We start from the raw sequence: 22,079 nt of genomic DNA, 5'->3' as shown, positions 1-22,079 counted from the left end.
TCTTAGGAGAGTCCCTATCTGCAATGCTTCCCTTAGCCCTAATCATCTTCTGCTGTGCTCACAACATGCCCCACTATCTGCTTATTAACCTGCTCAAAGACTGGCACCAGTGTGTGAGGAGCAGATGATATAAGCAGCTGAGGCCAGGGCAGAACTGGGACTAAAAAGGGGGCAGTGTGCCCAGAAACCGAGGGGAAGCGGGCACACTCCCTGCTATCTTTTCTGGTGCGGTTGCAAGTGTCTCTTCACTGATCTTGGTGATGGGGGATAGGGGGGCTAGTGAAGTTGGAGGGGGCTAACAATGTATTTAGCATACAAATAGTAAATATACAGGCTAAGATTTGCAAAAAAGGTGTCTCAAGTTAGGCTCCTAAGTCTATATTTAGTTTCCAAACCAGGACCTGGGTGATTAATATATTAATCCTGATGATTCTCAGGTTTAAAGTAGCCACAGGTTTTCCTTTCTCTCATGGAGATGATTCAAATGCATCTTAATAAAAACAAAGCACAGGGAAGAAAAGACCAGACAAGCTCTGGCTGTTTTGGTTTTATTTTTTTCAAATTTGCTCCAGTGTCAAAGCTCTATACAAATGACAGCTGCTTTTTGCTTCACTGTGTTTCCGCCTTTGCCATGAGCCTCGTCGCCTCGCCCTCCTCACACAATCCTTCTCCTTCTACCTCCTGTAAGGAGAGTTCATTCTAGGCAGGATCATAATTTTTAAACTGCACATGTAATCCAGGAAACAGGCAAAATGGATGGAAATGATCAGTTAGTTTAATTTGCATACAGCAAATGTTACACTTACAGCAAGGTTGCATTGCAGTATTAATAATGACATGTGCTTAAGTTTGTTACCGGAAGAATATGTAGCATAACAGCAGTCTCTGAGTTGCAATATTAAACAGATGCTTTAGCGAATTCCCTAGCTGCTTGCTCCTGCTTTGCCTTCTCTCTCATCTCTTTTTCTCTCTCCACCAGAAGCGCTTGCTCCTGTTCCCATTCTTTTAGCTTCTGCTCATATTTTGCAATGTCTTCCACTTCACATGCTGGCAGCTTTTCCTTGACAAGTTGGGTGGTCAGGATCAACAGGCTTTCAGATTCAACCTTGCCAAGTGAATGCAGTTTAGAATACAGATCCTGTCATAAAAAAAGGTTTGTTTGTTTTTGTTTGTGTTTGTTTTTAAATCCAGTCAGTCCCAAAATGTCCACATTATTTCCCGGCCTGAAAAAAATGGCTGTTTTTATTTAACTGTTGACTGCCATTCCTAGGGGATAATTTAACTTATACATTTATCTTGGCAAAGTGATTCCATTATAGTAACTGTCCATTTTTGCCATTTGTCCCAAACACACACAGTCTAAATTAGTTTTCATTTGGCAATAACCAAGCTGAAACAATCAATTTTTAATTCGGTTAAGTGCTGGAGTTGACTGAACTTGCAAAACTAAAGAATAACACCATAAATAAAACTCTTACGTATCAAATGATAGATGACCAGCCAACTAGATGATCAGCCAAGGCTGATGTAAGGCTTTGCCTTGGATTGCCTCTGTTAGAATCCCTTTCAACAGATGCAAATCATTTAAATAGTCTCTTCGTAATGGCTTACTAAATAGCCCCCATGAGTCCTTGCAGCCATTGTGAACTACCAAATTCCATTAGATGTTTTCCAACTAATGTGATCTGAAGCTCAGCTATGCTTATACAGACTTTGTAATAGTTCTTGCTTTAGCGCCGTTTATTCAGAGATGGACTCTACGCTTGGTTACACCAGTGTAGTGAACAGCAGAACTTGGTTAGGAAGCCATGCAGTATTTTTTTTCTGAGCTTTGTTATATATCGACTGTGCAGTATTTCTTGTGGAGTATGCTGATGAAGCACACAAATATTAATTTGCGTAAGTGCTTCAAGACTTAGATCATTCAACAGGGCCATTTGTGGCTTTCTGGAAGCTTAAGGTATAGTATGATATTGCATCATTAAGGCAGTAAAATGCCATTGTCAGTGCAACCTTCCAGAGAACAGGAGGAGTTGTTCTACCTGGAGGAGGAAGATGACATGGCATCAAGCAGCTTAAAAAGCAGATGTTTACCCTTTGCTCACTCTTCTGAAAGGATCTCATTTTCCTCACACTGTGGTGGTTTAAATAAAATTCTAATATCTATTTCATAGAGTTGACCTCTATTAGGAGATGCATGAAATAGTGTCTCCTCTTCAGAGTGTGCAGCTATGTTTCTACCATAGCCCCCTGCACAAAGGCTGAATAAGGGCTTTGCAGTGTCTCTGTGTAATTCACCCCCAAACAAGAAGGCAGATATGGGGCACCTAGACAGCTGGGCTAGGGCTCCTGTTGCAAGCTGAAGCCCATGCCCCAACCCATTCTGTGTTCTATACAGTTCACAGACCCACTGACCACATTCTTCCTTCTCCTCTTTCTGCTCAAAATCTTTCCCCCCCTCAGCTCAGGGAGAGTTGCCATGGAGCTCAGCTCTGCAGTGCCCAGAAGACTGCAATGTTCCTTTAGCAGCCTCTGCACTTCTTAGACTGCCTGACCTTGATGGATGCTGGGGGGGGGGGGGGGGGGGGGGGGGAACAGCTGAGAAGCGGATTCTGTAAAACTCTGAAAGATCAACAATTGCTTTGACGTCACCAGACCATGCAAATATGTGCTCATATCTGGACATGCAGCTCTTTTATTTTGTTTGAAATATTGTTAGTAAACATACTGGCATGTCATTCAGAAATGTGCCGAGTTAGTACTTATCTGGTTGTGGGGACGGCATTCCTCATAGCTACTTACATGCTGCCAAATTAGTCTTTTTTTTGTTTAAATATAACTGCTAAAAATCACTCCAAAACTTTTCCTACTGCATACGAGGAGGAGGGGAGTGCAGAGAGATGAGGAGAGGGACTTCCGCATGCCAAGACATTAAACAAAAAGAAATGCAAAAGAATGAGGAACTAGATGATCTTCCGTCACCTATAACAACTGAACTCTTTGACTCTCCGGAAATACACTAATACGTAAATGAAACTCATTTAGAAAAATAACAGGCTGTAGATGCCAGAAGCCATTTGTAAATAGCTAACTCATTGATTTTTTTTTTAAAGCAATTCCCCTGGGCTCCACATGCAGACAGTCCAAAAAGGAACACTGCTTTTAGACAGAATGGTTTGTGTATGGCTTGGTGCCTCACATGAGCTGTCTGTAGAGCCTTTATGTAATGACAGCCCTGCCCACTGATCATTTAAACAGCTGGTAAGACTTACTGGAGGAAAGTTGTACTGAACTGTAGGCCTTGGTGTGGTATCTGAGGACAGGTAATTATTACAAGGACAACATCAGATACAATCTAAATTATAACTCTAGGGGCCTGATCCTGGAAGGTGGTGAGTATCCTCTACTTCCAGTCTCTTTAGCAGAGATGGAAGGCACTCAGCACCTCTGAGGAGGCACTCTGCCGAACATCTTTCTTGTTAGCCAGTCTGCAAAGGATTATTCATGCTGTTTCCAAAAACAGCCTCTTTGAATACAAAGCACAGAAATGAATCCAAAAGCATGTGTGGAAAGCCAGGCAGAGCAAGCCCACGCATGAAACGAACAGTCCTAGTAATTTCTTGAAGTAAACATGGAATGAAAATGTAGCACAGAGACACCATTGTCATCAGCTACCCCTATACAAAAAGAGTATGAACAACAGAGCTAACCAATTTCAGCTGGAAAAACACAAGTCAATATCATCTGAGCAAAAGGAGAAACTCTACTACCTGTGAGTAGTGTTAAGGCAGGGGTTTGCCCAGACATTGCCAGACCAAGGGCAACCTGACAGAAGCCTAAGTCTGCAATATATTTGCATATAATTTCATACAATTTAAATTAAAAAAAAAAAATCCAGACAGCCTTAATATGTGTATGTGAATCTTCCTTACGGACACCAGTCTAATAATTTATACTGTGCACATTAGTAGTAGTTTAAAGGCCAAAAAAAAGGGGGTGGGCCTGTAACTTCCTAGACTGAAGTTAGAAGCTATAACAGTCATATTTAATGATAACATACCTAATTGGCAACAAATCCTGGACAATGTCAGACCAACGGCATTTGTTTTAACAAGCAAGAGCCCACACATATGGTCAAATAATGGATCTGTAATGACACACCATTTTAGCTAACAGGATTTTGATTTATCAGTCTGACGTTATGAAAAGAGACGATAAAATCCCAGCAGACAGACAAAATAGACAAGTGGCCTTGAGCATTTGTTTCTTTGAAGGCAATTTCCTGTGTGAGGCAGTAAAAATGTAATTCAGTGTCAGTTTTTAAAATGCCAGCTAGCGTTACTGATGCAGGTGGGGGTATCAGTCCATCAGCATAAAAGGAAAACATATTTATTTGCTGTTGTACATAGTAGAAACCTGTTATAGCTTGGTTAAAACTGTAAAAAAGAATCTTACTTTAAATTGGGTAAGGTACTCAGGCAGTTTAGACTGCTCAGTTTCTTCAGATTCCATTTGCTTTGGCTTGTGTTCTGATACCTTGACTTCTTCTGATGGTTCTGGATCAGTTTTTACCTCAGGGACACACTGCAAAATCGTCGCCAGAACATCAATCTGAATAAGAAATCAGAATTATTACCATGTCCTTTGCAAACACAATCCAACATCATTTTATGAGATGGCTGTACTGTAAGTTGAATAAAAAAACAATTCCACAAGGAACATGATTCACTGTTTCAAGAATTAATGCTGTCTAATATGTTTGGGAGTGTTAAGGTTTGGAATTTTCGTAAGTGTTGAAACTCTGTTCCCATTCAAGTCAATGGTAAAACTACCACTGACTTTTTTAGGAGCAGAGTTAGACCAAGCATTGGCCTTTCTGAAAAATCCCACCTGGCCACTACTCTACTCTAATTTCTGACTATAAATATTTCATGGTGAAAATAGTACAGACACAATATACCACAGCATTTATATACTGGGAGCGATTTTGAAATGCTTCTGTAATATAATCTTCATAGGACATCTCAATTCTTCTTTGGCTAAAGTGCACTGGGAACTCATGATCTGTTTAACTGGCAGAAAAAAACATCTTTAGTTCAGCAATTCAATAATTTAATAGGAAGAACAGAAAGAAAACACATTAGCACATAGCATCCATAGTACAGACTTGGTTTTAATCTATGCAAGATCCTGGTTCTCTTTGTATTGCTTTCAGCTAGATGTACTTTGGCTCTCTGAGCGAACTGCCCTGTCTGATAATCTAATTGCAGCGGAACCAAAAGGAATGCATTTGGTTAATGAACTAACTCTATAAACAATTTTTGTACGTATGATCAATGCAAAGGATGGTGCTGCTATCTTGATGCTGTTGTGGTATTTGGGGAAAATTCCAGTTTCTTGTAACAAGTTAAAATTCTGTCTAGTCTGAATTTTTTCAGGTTCAACTGTTACAAATGAAAAGAGCCGTTATCCTACTGTGAATCTTAATTCTGCATGCATGCCACTAGGATGAAGTGGATCTATAAATAACCACTGAACATTCTAAGCCTCTGATACTTTCCATAAAGCAAAAGTGATCTTGATGCCTGCAGTCTGTTTATTTTTAAAGATCATTTTCCTACTGTCTGCATTTGTATAACACTTAATGAACCAACATCAGGCTAATTAGAAATAGAACATTGCTCAATTGCTGTTTCTTGATACTGTAATCTAATGGGACCATAAACCAGCTTGAAACTACCAACAATGAAACAACAAGATGAGATAAGTGGCAAGAACAAAAATGCATGCTTAGAAATGTGTACTCTCATTTGTGGAATTCCTCGGCGTATCCAGAGATTTGTTAAGAGCATGTGTATCTTTTTTGTGCACAGCAGCAAATAATAGTTACAGTATTTATAATGATAACAAAAAGGACACTGAGTTCTTGGAAGAATAAACTCAGCAGAGAAACAGAGGCCAACTAGACAGAGATTAATGGAAGCTTTAAACCTTAGTAGGAAATTAAATATCTTTCTAAACAACTCCAGAGTTTGTAAAAGCAGACAACAATATAGAACCAGTCACTTATAACTTATTTATCAAGTCATACTATTGAGACTGTTATCTAAAGAGAAACTTCAAAATAACTAAATATCTCCAACCAGAAATACACTGTACACACTAAAAATGCATGGGACTAGGTTGTGGAATGGATTAGTGGATCTCTCAAACAAACAACTGTACTGACTGGGGGTCACAGAAGTGTGGGTGAATTTAGTGGTTTTGATACATCCCCTATTTATTCACATCCCCAAACCATCCCACAATTAATATAATTCTGCATGTCTGACAGTCTTACTCAAGGGAGCCCCAAGGCACGGTGGGAAAGGAGGTTTTGCAGCACTTGATCCAGCTTCCAGTGGACCCGCTTGAAGATTTTCTGCTGATTTCAACAGCAGCAGGACTAGCCCCACTGTCTCATCTGGTCAATGCTATTAGATTCTCTCTTTTATGAACACTACATTCACTCAGAGATAATGATTAAAAATATCTAAAAGGAGCTAGCTCTTAAAATGAGCCTTTAAATGGAGTTGCCTAGATCCTCTGCTGGAGTAAGTCAGCATAGCTCAGTTGGGTTTGAATATGGCCCAAGATTTTGATGTATAATGTCATGTTATGATAAGAAGTCACTGGTAACTGAGAGCAGAATTACTCTTCGGCAGAAATGAAGTTTCTTGGTGCTGACTACATATACCTCATGGGTTCTACTAGTTCAGCCTTTGAGGATACTAGTCATGAGTCTACAGATGAGTGTCTCTGATTATGGCTGTGGTTAACAATCAGCACCAACTTTAATTTCTGTTGCAGTCTGACCGAAAAAAGTGCAATTTAGACATGATAAAACTCTTCAGAGTAGAAGTTTCAAAAGTACCTAAGGGTATGTCTACCCTGCAATGTAAGCCCAGGGTTAACAGACTCTTGGTTTGTTAACCTAGGGCGTGAGCAGCTATACTCATATGTAATCCCAGGTTAGGAATTGCTGAACCCTGGGTCCAGCATCTACATTATTCGGACCTGAGTTCAGCCTCCCAAAATGAAGCTGTTCTAGCCCTTTGTTCATAATGCAGTATGGGAAAATGTGACTGTCCACCAAGATTGACTGTCCAGAGGACACACAGCTGGCTAGTGGGATTGTGGAACACTTTTGGTGAACTCCCTCAACACGAATCCAGTGGCGCTTCATCTACACTGCAAAGCATTAGGGCTTGAACTCTGGATCCCAGCTTGACTCAGGCTCATGTAATCTTGGGACCCTGGGTTAGTGTAATTTGTGTGTAGATGGAAGGAGGGTTAGGCTTGAGCCTGAGTTTGAACTCTGGGCCTACGCTGCAGTGTAGACATATCCTAAGTCACTTAAGTGCGCTTGAAAATTTTAGTAACCACCCTGATGGTTCATTCACTAAAATCTGCACAAAGAGGGCTCTATTAGATCAGGCCATGATTGTTATTTCATATGCAAATAAAAGAAATACAAATTTAGAAAGGACTGGATCAGATCTGAAGTTCTATAAACAGACAAAAGCTGGTTTCAGGGTTGTAGCATCAAGGGCCACATTGTCATTGCCCAAAGCAGGCTGAATGGGTGCTTATTTACTCTGTGATTATAAATCTAAACAAACAAACTGCCAGGACCTACAAGGCTTCATCCTTAAGGCTTGGATGCTTTGTGGGGTTTGTTGTTTGTTTATATTCCTCAATGACTCAGATCAGTGGTGTCCAAACTGTGACCAAAGGGCCATCTATGGCCCTTGGGGCTCTGAGTTGTGTCTCTAAATGGTATTTCACATTTCAGAAGAAAATGAGTATTTGATTGGGAATTGGAAATGTGTCCCTCGAGCTGCACCCTGCAATTTCCAAAAATAGCCTCAAACAGAGTCCCACCTCCTCACTGCTTCCTCTACAGCCCCAGAAGCTGCTCTGCGGTGAGCCTGTGGCGTGCTTTGAGAAGCTGCTCAGCAACTCTCCACCTGGCCACCTGCTACATGGCAGGGAGAGGTAAAGAGGTGTTCTGGTTGTCATCTCCTGTTCCCATCAGGCTGTGAGAGAGCTGGGGAGAGCAAGACAGGAGCTTGGCTGGCTCTGCCTGTGCCTAGAGAAACTCCTAGCAAAGGGACGTTTCCCTCTCCCAGACAGCCATCCAGCTGCCAATGGTCCCCTTGAGTCCATTGGGAATAGACTGAATGCAGCATACTCCAACCCATTCCCCCTTCCAGTCCCCTGATTGGAAGAGAGATATAAGAGTAGGCTCTGCTGGCTTTGTGCCCATTGTTGTCTCTCTCACACCAGAGGAATCCTCAGCAGATGGCTCGGGACCAGAGCACAGAATTTGTCCCTAAATACTGACTGTGGCCCCATGAGCTTGTAATATGTCTGGCTCTCAGGCTGGAAAGGCTGTGCACCACTGAACAGACATTGCTTGCTGTCAAGGATTCATCAGAAACCTGCGGTGAGTCAGCTTTGTCCCCACTTTGCAGTTACCAAGACAGGGAGTCCATGGGCTGCGTGTGACCCTCAAGGCTACATATTGTGCACAACTATGCCAGGCTACACTCTCTTTTACACTTACAGCTTCTTTGCAGAGCTTTATATCCCCTGGGAGAGAGGCCACATTGTCCATCACTTGCAAAGCTCTGTTCAGGTATCCCGGTGTCCATATCAGTGGCATTTGATGGTACACAGCTCGCAGTCCTTTGTGCAACTCCACTTTTCCTGTTGTACAATAATATCTAAGAGTTAATGCTTTACTGTTTGAGCCCTGAGATAAGGAATGACAAAGGGCTGCACTAAAAAAGTGAAAGCAACTCTCGTGGTGTCTAAGGAAACTTGCTCCAGAGCCTTACAAACATTTACTAATTTGGCCTTATCACACCCTAGTGAGCTAGGTAAGGATTAACATCTGTCTTGCAGAAAGAGAATCTAAGACAGCTGTTAGGCCAAACTTTTCAGCAGAGGCCTCATGTTGGGTGCCCAACTTGACACACTAAGCCTCATTTCTGGGAATGTTGAGCACCACAACTCCCAGTGACTTTCACTGATGTTGTAGGTGCTCTTCACCTCTAGAAATCTGGCCCATTTACCAAGAGTTAACACATCATAAAACATGAAACACCTATTCTACATACAGAGAAATTAAAATCAACATTCCACAGTGTGGTAATATGTTGGTAAATGCTGACTTACAATGGTAACCAGTCTAAGCTCTTGACTGTCACCATGGTAACTAATGGTGTATTTTTGTTATACTCTTTTGATCCAGCTTTACCTCGCTTACTGCAGTTCATATGACCTTTAATTGTACAACTTAGTTAGAATGATGGCTCTGACAATGCAAGCTATTAAAACACAGATTTTTCTTACATGGAGGATGATGATTTAGGAAAAGCACAGTAACAAATGCAAAGACAAAGCTTATTGGACTATGGCTAAATTTAAATTGCTAAAGTGCTCCAGGTCAGTCTATGCCTAGAGACATCTTTCACTCTTGCAGAGGTCTGTTCTCTTAGTGTTGGCAAGATTGTAGAATATGTGACATTGCAGTAAATAGCTTTTGATCCACTGAATGTCAATGTCATGGGATGAGGACTATTGCTCACAGACAAAGTAAAGTACATTTTCTAAATAGAACCGCTTCCCAGCCAATCTATATGGTGTAACAAATCTGAATGCCAACCAAACAGCAAAAATCTACCTGTAACAATATCTCAAAGGGATGGTAAACTAACAGCCCCATGGAAAACTTGATTTCCAATTTACTTACAACTTTTATCTCCCTTTTGATTGTGTGCAATTTTTTCTTACAATCAGGTTAAATCAGAATCGATATCCTTATTCTGCCACTACACATTTTACTTTGAAGTTACATTTTCAAAACATGTCTAGTTTTTATTACCTTTGATAGATTTCTAAAATAAACCGATATAGTGATGGAGCAATCATGTAAAGCTTGCTGCTAAAATAGGTGTTTACCCAGAGGTAAATGGCAGTTTTGCAGTGGAAAGGGAAGAAAATCACTATGCATTTTATAGTCTCCTGTGAAACGCAGGAATTATGAAAGTTAAAAGAAATACAGAGGTGAAATTTCAAGAGAATTCAGATTGATCACTATTTATTTAAATAACGTTACCTAGCACACCACACCTGGTGCTACTTACACACATCCAGCATACTCGGTATGCTGCGGAAAATGCACTTCCAATATCGGCAATCTCACTTTGGAAACACTAATGTTCCAATGAAACGCTAACATTTAAAAGAATACCTCTACTTATTCCACTGTAGCAGGGCAACCTGAAGGGGAAGCCCACAGGAAAGGGAAGGTGTGAAACTGATGGCAATTTTAGGCACAATTTTCCAAGTTAAATCTGTTACTCCATTCTTAGTTCACATCATGGTGACCTCCCCACCCTGACTAATGCAAGCTAAAGATGGACTGAAAATCACTCAAGATCTGGTTTGTATTTGTATCAAAACTTTCACTTTATTTAAGCCTAATTCTATTGTCTACGAATGATGATGACATTTTAATATAGCAAAGGAATAATTTAATGGGATGATTTTTAATGAAATCAATAAGTACAGTGGAGGAAAAAAATATTGGTATGTAAGGAACTTAAAAACTTACCAAGGAATGTATAGCCATACAGCTGGGAGCTAAAACCCACAGTGTTTGTCTGTTTTAGGCCTGTAAGCAAAAGAGAGGCTCCAAGATTTCTCTCCTCTTCCCACTGTAAATAATTCAAACCAGATAAGTCTTGCTTGTATAAAACATTAACTTACAATGGCAACAATCAAACATAGCATGTTCTTGCCTTATATCGTACAACATGGGGAGGGAAAAAATCCTTAAATTCTGGAAATCACTCCCTACCAAAAACTCTAAGTTACAGTCTTAGCTTGCATTTAAGAGGATTTGTATCTTCTTGGAACAGAGTATTAAAACAAATTCAGTAGCCCAGATCCTTAATTGGTATAATTAAGCATAACTCCATTGAAATCAACAGAGCTACCTTCATTTACTAGTTGAAGATCTGAACCTGTGTTCTGAAATTCATAATATTCAGGGCAATGTTATTGAAAACAAAATTACACAGATCTGTGCATGGGAGCAGTCACCCCAACCCCACAAAAAAGGGGGTGGGGGCAGGCATGGGATCAGAAATTAAAATGTATGAGTCTTGCAACCACAGTGAAGAGAATGCCAACAGGGTAGAAAATCACTGGGCAGAGAGAATGCCGCATCAACAATTGTGAAAGGAATATTAGGGCAAAACCAAACAAAATACACCAACACACTTGTCTAGTTAGCAATGTCCTAGGACTCATTGGAGACATGGCTCTGCTATTAGGAAGAAGCACTGCATGAGCTTCCCTAAAGATCCAGACCACCCATGAGGCTGGGAGACTGGGGCCAAATTAGTAAGTATATTAAAACCACACAAGTAGTTTGACCTTGGGAAACATACAGTATTCTCCTTCAGCAGAACAAAAACAAAGAAGCAGACTTCAAGAGTTGAGAAAGAGGATGAACAGTTGTCAGCCACAGACTGCTTTCAATTTGCTTCAGTTGTCTCTAAAAAAAAAGTTAATTGTAAGTGGATGCTTACAATATTTACAAGAGGAAGGAACACTAGCATTTGAAGCACTTGAGGGAGAGGAAGGTGATAGGGAACAGTCAACACGGATTCACCAAGAGCAAGTCATGCCTGACCAACCTGATTGCCTTCTATGATGAGATAACTGGTTCTGTGAATAAGGGTAAGGTGGTGAATGTGATATATCTTGACTTTAGCAAAGCTTTTGATATGGTCTCTCACAGTATTCTTGCCAGCAAGTTAAAGAAGTATGGATTGGATGAATGGACTATAAGGTGGATAGAAAGTTGGCTAGATTGTAGGGCTTAACGGGTAGTCATCAATGGCTCGATGTCAAATTGGCAGCTGGTATCAGGCAGAGTGCCCCAGGGGTTGGTCCTGGAGCTGGTTTTGTTCAACATCTTTATTAATGATGATGGGATGAATTGCATCCTCAGCAAGTTTGCAGATTACACTAAACTGGGGGGAGAGGCAGATAAGCTGGAGGGTAGCGACAGGGTCCAGAGTGACCTAGACAAATTGGAGGATTGGGCCAAAAGAAATCTGATGAGGTTCAACAAGGACAAGTGCAGAGTCCTGCACTTAGGAAGGAAGAATCCCATGCACTGCTACAGGCTGGGGATCAACTGGCTAAGCAGCAGTTCTGCAGAAAAGGACCTGGGGATTACAGTGGATGAGAAGCTGAATATGAGTCAGCAGTGTGCCCTTGTTGCCAAGACGACCAATGGCATATTGGGCTGTATTAGTAGGAGTGCTGCCAGCAGATTGAGGGAAGTGATTATTCCCTTCTATTCAGCACTGATGAGACCACACCTGGAGTATTGTGTCCTGTCTTGGTCCTCCCACTACAGAAGGGATGTGGACAAATTGGAGAGAGTCCAGCGGAGGGCAATGAAAATGATTAGGGGGCATGGGCATTTATGAGGAGTGACTTACAAGGAGTGGCTGAGGGAACTGGGGTTATTTAATCTGCAGAAGAGAAGAGCGAGGGGGGATTTGATAGCATCCTTCAACTACCTGAAGGGGGGTTCCAAAGAGGATGGAGCTAGGCTATTCTCAGTGGTGGCAGATGACAGAACAAGGAGCAATGGTCTCAAGTTGCAGTGGGGGAGGTCTAGGTTGGATATTAGGAAACACTATTTCACTTGGAGGGTGGTGAAGCACTGGAATGGGTTGCTGAGGGAGGTGGTGGAATCTCCATCCTTAGAGGTTTTTAAGGCCCGGTTTGATAAAGCCCTGGCTGGGATGACTTAGTTGGTGCTGGTCCTGCTTTGAGCAGAGCATTGAACTAGATGACCTCTTGAGGTCTCTTCCAACCCTAATATTCTATGAATCTATGATTCTAAGCTACAACAGAAAAAGAACAGGTTAAAGAATATTTAGATAAGTTAGATGTATTCAAGTCAGCAGGGCCTGATTAAATTTATCCGTGCATAGGTAAGGAACTAGCTGATGCAATCTTGGCACCATTAGCAATTATCTTTGAGAACTCATGGAGGATTGGTGAGGTCACAGAAGACTGGAAAAAGGCAAACACAGTACCTATCTTTAAAAAGGACCCAAAAAATTATAGACCACTCAGCCTAACTTTGATCCTGGAACAAATTATTAAACAATCAATTTGTAGGGACCTAGAATATCATAGGGTGATCAGCAATAACTAACACGTATTTGTCAAGAACAAGTCAAACCAAACCAACCTACTTTCCTTCTTTGACAGGGTTACTGGCTTAGTGGATGGGAGTGACACAGTAGATGTGATATCTTGATTTTAGTGAAAGTTTTGATAGTTCCGCATGACATTCTCACAAGCAAATTAGATAAATATGATCTAGATGAAATTATTACAAACTGGTTACACAACTGGTTGAAAAATTAGTTATCAATGGTTTGCTGTTGAACTGAGAGGGCATATTTAATGGGGCCCAGCGGGGTCTGTCCTGGGAACAGTACTATTCAATTTTTTCATTAATGCTTGGATGAAGGAGAGGAGAGTATGCCAATAAAATTTGTGGATGACACCAATCTGAGGGGGGTTCCAAGTACATTGGAGTATAAGATTAGAATGCAAAATTATCTTGATAAATTAGAGATTTGATCTGGAATCAACAAGAGGAAATTTAATAAAGATGAGTGCAAAGTACTTCACTTAGGAAGGAAAAATCAAATGCACAAATACAAAATGGGGAATAAATGGGTAGACAGTAGTCCTACAGAATAGGGTCTAGGGGGTTACAATGGCTCACAAATGGAATGTGAGTCAACAATCTGATGCAGCTGCAAAAAAGACTAATACAATACTCTCATTACTCAGAATTACGTCTAAGGCAAAGGAGGTAATTGTCTCACTCTACTCAGCACTGGTGGGGCCTCAGCTGAACTACTATGTCCAGTTTTGGGCAACTCACTTTAGGAAAAATGCGGACAAACTAGAGAGAGTCCAGAGGAAAGCAACAAAAAATGATACAAGGTTTAGAAAACTTGACCTTGAGGAAAGGCTAGGCATATTTAGTATTGATAAAAGAAGATTGAAGGGGCAGGGACAGGACCTGATAACCATCTTCAAATATGATAAAGGCTGTTATAAAAAGGACAGTGATCGACTGTTCTTCATATTCACTGATGGTAAGTCAAGAAGTAATTGGCTTAACCTGCTGCAAAGGAGTTTTAAGTTAGATATTAGGAAAATCTTTCTAACAATAAGGACAGTTCAGTACTGAAATGAGCTTCCAAGGGAGGCTGTAGAACCATCACTGAAGGTTTTTAAGTACAGGTTAGACAAACATCTGTCAGGGACAGTCTAGGCATACTTGGTCCTGCCTCCATGCATGAGGGGTTGGATTAAATGACCTCTTCAGGTCCCTTCCAACCCTACATTTTTATTATCTCTATGAACACAAAAGAGAATGAAAGTAAAAGACAGTGAATTGAAGGTGCCCTAAACTCTTCAATAACTCTGTTTTATTGCATTGCACTCCAGTATCTTGGTGTGTCCCCCCAAACCTTGAAAAAATATTAAACAAATTAATATCCTTGTGAGGGGGAAAATATTGAGCCAAGAGACTCCTGAAGTACATGGGCTTTCAATAGCAGAGGGATTCAGCATCCTGAATTAATAAGTCATCTAGAAGCACATTTTCAAGACATGGCATTTGGGTGTGAATATTCTATCACCTAACGGTGTCTGAATATGCATATCAAACACACAATGGATTCTGTCATGTTGACTAGCATTTGTGGTCATGGTAACAGTGCAAGCGATGTATGTAGATGATTTGCATATACCCAAATAGAGCATAGGATTTTTGTTCGCCTAGATTCATGATCATGCAATCAGGAAAGACAACTCAAATGACTGACTTTTGTGGATGAGAGGGAAGAAAGGAGAATATGGCAATTAAACAGTTATCAGCAATGAAAAAAATATGAATGACTAGCCAATTGATGAAAACCTTATGACATCTGTGGTTTGTTTTAATATGTTTGTTTCAAGTAACAAAAATGGGGTCTTTAAGCACTCTTCGTATAGAGGAAGTGCTCCGCCCAGGAGCTGAGCAAGGGGGATGTCGCTGCTTCCGGAAAGACCCCCAGATAAGCGCTGCCCAGAGCCCACCCCACCCCATCTCATGCCATGCCCCAACCCCCTGCCCCCTCCCATACCCAAAATTTGCTGCTCGGAGAGTGTGGGCGGCACGATGGCCCGAGACTGCCCCAGCAGCGGTTGGTGCGACGAGCACAGGGGCTTCCTGAGCTGCCCCTGAGCCAGGCGCACCGGCTGCTGCAGAAGTCACGGAGGTCACAGAAAGTCATGGAATCTGGGACCTCCATGACAAACTCGCAGCCTTAGTGATAAGAGACGAACCTAATTAAAAAAACCTGAGTATTGTCTACTGAATCCAATATTTCCAGAGCCCAACAGGTGGTAGAAATCCTAGTGAAAAAACTTCACAGCACTAGACCCTTACTGACATCATTGCCACTGAATAACATCCCTAACTGTGAGTAATACTTACATTCTCTTTCTGTGGTGCTTCCCATACTGCATTGTTTAGTTAATAAATAGTAAATGTATCTTTTTACAGATTTTCCTTATTTGCACTTATAAAACTTTTCAAATGGATTGGAGAGCCCAGTACTAGTCAATCCTGCAGATAGAAAGAAAGATGCCTGATCTGCACCATAAACTCTGGTTCATCTTCATTTAATCTCCTAAACATCTAGAAATACTCAGCCTCCTTTTGAGAGACAGAGGTAACTAAAAGGGACAGAGATTTTGCTTTTCCTATGCTGTTAAAATCAGCTGAAACGTTGGCACTAGATCACTTCATTTTCTAAGTTAACTTGGATGGGCTTTACTTAGCTTAGTGCCCCCTGGGGATGCAGTAACCCTTTGAACCAGAGGCACTGTAAATAGTTTTAATGTGCAGAGAGCTTACTGTAAATTCTGATTTGGTTGCCAGGTATTGGTATAAGACATGGAGGGAGAGAAGCTGTGTTGAGAATTCATCAAAGCTTTCCTGCAGCATGATCTCAGTAACTACTGACACAGCATCTAGGGAGGAAAATAAAATAACAATTTACAGGTTGAAAACACTGGCAAAACTCAGTGACTTCAATGGATGCATAATCAGAATCAGAATGATAAGAGAAAAAACGAGCCTCCTTATGCCTAGTACTAGAGAACTACTATATACCATTCAAGCTAGTCTGAGCCCTGGTATACACTACAATCTGATGTTGGTATAACTACATCGCCCTAAGCGCTGCAGTTATAGAACCTAACCCCTGGTGTAGACAACTACCGTCTCTCGGGGAGGTGGGGAACCTGCACATACCTACCAGCAAACTGTGACTTCGTGATTAAGCTGTTTGCAATAATTCTGCTATTAAATGAGTATTCCGTCTCAGATATCTAATTAATACTCCCTACCTTCACCCCACCACATAATATACAATATGCTTGATTTCAAAAACATGGGGAAAGGTGGTTTAGATTGAAGAGGAATTAAAGATGGTAGAAAGCTGATGACTCCTAAGTGTTATGCAAAGACACCAAAGGAAACAGAGGAACCAAGTGTAATCATGTGGAAAAGTCGATTGGGGGCAGGGAAGAAGATGTTTTAAACTCCAGAGGGAAAAAAAGGGCTTTAAGAAAAACAATTTTGGATTTAACTCACTATAAGATTTTTAAAAATCCAATGTACCATTGTTATGAAAAGCATAAAATTGATGACATAACTGATATTTGGTTTCTTACCTTCATAATTTTCATTCTTTATAAAATAATCCAATAATATATTGAAGGTAAAGTTATCTGGAAAAATTCCATATTGTACCTAAAAAGGAGAGAGAAAAAAAAACACATTGAAAAATTAGTGTTCCATGTTTTGAATTGTGATTTTAATAAGTGCTAGAGCAGGGGTAGGCGGCACACGAGCTGATTTTCAATGGCACTCACACTGCCTAGGTCCTGGCCACCAGTCCAGGGGGCTCTGCATTTTAATTTAATTTTAAATGAAGCTTCTTAAACATTTTAAAAACCTTATTTACTTTACATACAACAATAGTTTAGTTATACATTATAGCCTTATAGAAACAGACCTTCTAAAAAACATTAAAATGTATTACTGGTGAAACCTTAAATTAGAGTGAATAAATGAAGACTCGGCACATCACTTCTGAAAGGCTGCCGACCCCTGTGCTAGAGTGATTAGAACATGGGAGAGGCATCTTATATAATGTGGTGTTTACTTGTTTAAATTTAAACAACAAAGAACTGACATCCATGGCCCAAGTCTGCAAGCACTTATGCACCTGCATAACATTAAAGCATGTGTGTAAGTGTTCGGAATCAGAGCTCATGTGCTTATCACCCTGATAACTAGGCTTCTGTGACATGTCTGTTCCTCCACCCATTGGTGGTTTTCTGTCCTCTTTAGATTTCTTCAGGACTGGGAAGGAATTGTCTTCCCACATGTCTGTATAGTGGCCAGCACTTTTTGGACACTACCACTGTGCATGTGGGGGGTTGTGGGAAAAGACATCAAGTAGGGAAGAGTTAAAAAAAAAAGCTGGGAAGAGCTTATTTCAAGCTCTGTTCCACCTATATTTTTAAATTCAACAAAAGTATGTAATCCGGACTGCAGTCTATGAAGAGACATTGCTTATCACAGGAATTCAGAATAGGCTACACTTGTCTAATGCTGATCAAATAAAATCTTGCCTTTTCTCTGAAAAACCTGACCTTGTTTTTTAATGTGTACAAGGCTTTGTCCTGTGCACCATATTTGAAGCATTGTCTGATCCAGCTGTGGATGGTCCAGTCTCTCAGGTACCAGCAGTTTGGACTATGCCGAAACCTAAAGGACAAAACAGAAGAGTCTTAAGTTACAATTAATTTCTTCCCAGAAGTCTCACAGGTGCAAAGGGCATAATTTAAAACAATCAGCAGTATTTAAGAACACCACCATCACCTGACCCCACAAAAAAAGGTGTATCTTTTTGTAGCTGCAGCAGTATGAAAGCTCTGCCTAAACTTTGATGCCTTAGGCCCAACTTATTAATATTAGAATAGTAAATATATGCAAATTTTATAAAATTATCCTGCCTACCTGAGTTTTGATAAGCCAGATACTATGGGACCTGTCCCCTGCCCCCAATGATTTTGTAGTATTAGCAAGCATTGTCTATGCTCATCAAAGAAAGGATCTAGCCAGCCCTTCCATTCTCCTAGAGGAATTTAACTTTATCATGTTATGAAGGGGACAGAAAGAAACTGAAAAGGATTACTTAATTTTAAAATGAGTTCATCTGAGCTCTTGTATAACACACAGGACTTCCCCCAGATTTTTTAGAAAAACATACACATTTGATTTTAAAATGGTCAGTGATGGAGAATCCACCACGACCCTTAGTAAGTTGTTCCAATGGTTAATTATTCTTACCATTAAAAATGTGTCTTATTTCCAGTCGGAAAATATTTTTGAGGTGCCTGGGCCTGATTCACATATCCCACTTCACATACCCCTGAGTACCTCAGTTGCTTTCAGTAGCATTACACTTATTTACACCAATGTCAGTCTGATTAGACTCGGACTCATGGAAGTGCCCACTGAATAAAAACAAACATTACATTTAAACAGGGTAATTAATTCTTTGTGTATTTACTTTTTGTTACAACCATAACTTCAAATGAATTTCCTCTGGGGAGAAAACCTCACAAGCCAAGTTGCAACCCAGAACAAATCTCTGTGCTCTATCAGGTTGGAGTAGGGGAAGGTAGAGGAAAGCAGGATTTATAATGAAAGTGTTGAGACAACCTTAAATTCTGAGGTTTTAGGACTAAACGTATTTTCCAATGAATGCCTATTCTTTCCCATTTCCCTCCCCACAAAAAGAGAGTATCTGAAAATAATATTTTGCACCAGAGAACAAAAAACCTAGAACTCATACTCCAGCTAATATAGTAGCTCCAATTGCTCTTCATAAACCTCACAGTCAGCTTCCTGCTGCTGGTGGTCATTTTCACAAAGAGCAGCAGCCCATGATGAACAGCTGAGGTTGGGGGGATGATGCAGATCCAAAGTTGCAAGATTAAATGCTGGAAGGTTCATCCTAATTCACCCAAATATGTCTCACAATTTGTTTGGAAAATTAATAACCAAAACCTGCAGAGTCTTGCAGTAGTTACAGTCTGTAAAATAAACTAAAAGCCCTATATGGTAGGGTCCGTCCTGCTTTTGGGCTGAATTTCATATCTAAGTATCAAGAGATACCTGAAACCTTGCACATTTTGCACTGTGCATCAAGAAAAGGTTTTATGCCTAAAGTACAAAAGCTACAGTTCCTGCAGAAAACTGTGATGGCTGAGTTGTACTAATGTGCAGATGCTAGCAGCCTAGAGCCACGCTACATCACCATTTAGTTGCAGGATTGGCTCTTCCATCTGAATGAGCATGCTTTCCGGAACATTTATCGGATTATTGTAGCCACCAACCCTCTCCCCCCACCCTCCTCATGAATTCCTACGAATTATATCCTATGGCTAAAGGCTATACAGATCACCAAGCTTGGAAACAGGGAGAAAATGTTCAAGTCTATAGAATCTGCAGAGTTGCTAGAGACTGGACTGCCAAAAGCAGAGGTTTTGAGACGTAAACAACTGAATAAGGTCTAAGTATAAAGTTATTTACGTGGCAGATGAGAGCACGCTTTTTAAATAGATATAACATGCATTCTGTTGATCTACTTGCTTTCTACTCTTCTCCCCCCCCCCACTCTGATTAACAGCAAGATCCTATATTTGTTTTAATGAAAGTCCTGCTTCACTAATGCTTACAAAAAGCATCAATTACAGACACTCAGACTTAATCATAGTTTGATGAGACAATTATCTAATTGCTAAAGACTATTTCACCAGTCATTTAAAAAAAAAAAAAGGTCAGAATGAAATCTTGACATCCATTGCCAGCATCATTCAAAGTTGCTTCATTTAACAGCTAACATCCTTTCCTAAGTGCAAAACTACAGTCCTGCACTACAAAGACATGACAGTAATACTTTCAGATACACTAAAAATATCCCACTGACATCTATCTGGTCTTTAATATCTTTTTCCAGTGGGGTGGTAGTAAAGGATCGAAGAGAACATTAAAAAATTGAAGACTAATAATGGATCTGAACAGTCATCTTTAAGCAGAGCTGTGTTTCTCTTCTAAAAGATACCAGACACAGCGATGCCTCCATTATTTCTCCCTGCATGCTAGAAGCACTACAGCATATTGTAAAGCTGAAATATTTCTTGATTCAAAAGTTAAATTGCAAGTGAACGGTAAAAGGCTTCAGCAGGAAATGGTATGTTGTATGAAAACTGGAGTCAGCCTGAAATTAATCTCATTAGTGAAAGTTTCTGAAAACGACATGACCATCAAAGTCCTTGGAGGGTATTCAATAAAGATGACTAAAACACTGGTGATTGTGAGCTGGGACTGGTTTTCCTTTGTGGGTGAACAGCACCCAATAGGCTGTGCGCACCACCAGTGTACAAATAATTATTATTTATATTACTGTAGCAGTCATAGATTCATAGACACTAGGACTGGAAGGGACCTCGAGAGGTCATCGAGTCCAGTCCCCTGCCCTCATGGCAGGACCAAATACTGTCTAGACCATCCCTGATAGACATTTATCTAACCTACTCTTAAATTTCTCCAGAGATGGAGATTCCACAACCTCCCTAGGCAATTTATTCCAGTGTTTAACTATCCTGACAGTTAGGAACTTTTTCCTAATGTCCAACCTAAATCTCCCTTGCTGCAGTTTAAGCCTATTGCTTCTTGTTCTATCCTTAGAAGCTAAGGTGAACAAGTTTTCTCCCTCCTCCTGATGACACCCTTTTAGATACCTGAAAACTGCTATCATGTCCCCTCTCAGTCTTCTCTTTTCCAAACTAAATAAACCCAATTCTTTCAGCCTTCCTTCACAGGTCATGTTCTCTAGACCTTTAATCATTCTTGTTGCTCTTCTCTGGACCCTCTTCAATTTCTCCACATCTTTCTTGAAATGCGGTGCCCAGAACTGGACACAATACTCCAGTTAAGGCCTAACCAGCACAGAGTAGAGAGGAAGAATGTCTTCTCGTGTCTTGCTCACAACACACCTGTTAATGCATCCCAGAATCATGTTTGCTTTTTTTGCAACAGTATCACACTGTTGACTCATATTTAGCTTGTGGTCCACTATGACCCCTAGACCCCTTTCTGCCATACTCCTTCCTAGACAGTCTCTTCCCATTCTATATGTGTGAAACTGATTGTTCCTTCCTAAGTGGAGCACTTTGCATTTGTCTTTATTAAACTTCATCCGGTTTACCTCAGACCATTTCTCCAATTTGTCAAGATCATTTTGAATTATGACCCTGTCCTCCAAAGCAATTGCAATCCCTCCCAGTTTGGTATCATCTGCAAACTTAATAAATGTACTTTCTATGCCAACATCTAAGTCGTTGATGAAGATACTGAACAGAGCCGGTCCCAAAACAGACCCCTGCGGAACCCCACTTGTTATACCTTTCCAGCAGGATTGAGAACCATTAATAACTACTTTCTGAGTACAGTTATCCAGCCAGTTATGGACCACCTTATAGTAGCCCCATCTAAATTGTATTTGCCTAGTTTATTGATAAGAATGTCATGCGAGACCGTATCAAATGCCTTTCTAAGTCTAGGTATACCACATCCACCGCTTCTCCCTTATCCACAAGACTCGTTATCCTATCGAAGAAAGCTATCAGATTGGTTTCATACGATTTGTTCTTTACAAATCCATGCTGGCTATTCCCTATCACCTTAACACTTTCCAAGTGTTTGCAGATGATTTCCTTAATTACTTGCTCCATTATCTTCCCTGGCACAGAAGTTAAACTAAGTGGTCTGTAGTTTCCTGGGT

General features: G+C 40.5%; 1 protein-coding gene across 3 annotated transcripts in view; it reads right to left on the bottom strand.

Annotated features, from left to right (window-relative positions):
* Positions 1-753: 753 nt before the first annotated feature.
* Positions 754-22,079, bottom strand: part of MRPS27 (mitochondrial ribosomal protein S27) — a 63,968-nt gene continuing 42,642 nt past the window's right edge. The window contains exons 5-11 of one of the 3 annotated variants that reach the window (XM_050945270.1): positions 17,878-17,992; positions 16,891-16,969; positions 16,070-16,185; positions 10,664-10,766; positions 8,609-8,751; positions 4,456-4,611; positions 754-1,138 (exon numbers count right to left, since the gene is read on the bottom strand). In XM_050945270.1, coding sequence (XP_050801227.1) covers positions 899-1,138; positions 4,456-4,611; positions 8,609-8,751; positions 10,664-10,766; positions 16,070-16,185; positions 16,891-16,969; positions 17,878-17,992 — 952 coding nt within the window. In that variant the 3' untranslated portion in view covers positions 754-898. The other 2 variants (XM_050945272.1, XM_050945271.1) reach the window with 2 other exon arrangements.

Source organism: Gopherus flavomarginatus, chromosome 3 (assembly GCF_025201925.1).
Source record: "Gopherus flavomarginatus isolate rGopFla2 chromosome 3, rGopFla2.mat.asm, whole genome shotgun sequence".
In the NCBI taxonomy this organism is placed as follows: domain Eukaryota; kingdom Metazoa; phylum Chordata; order Testudines; family Testudinidae; genus Gopherus; species Gopherus flavomarginatus.
The sequence above is the reverse complement of the archived record's forward strand: the minus strand, read 5'-3'. Positions and strand labels throughout refer to the sequence as shown.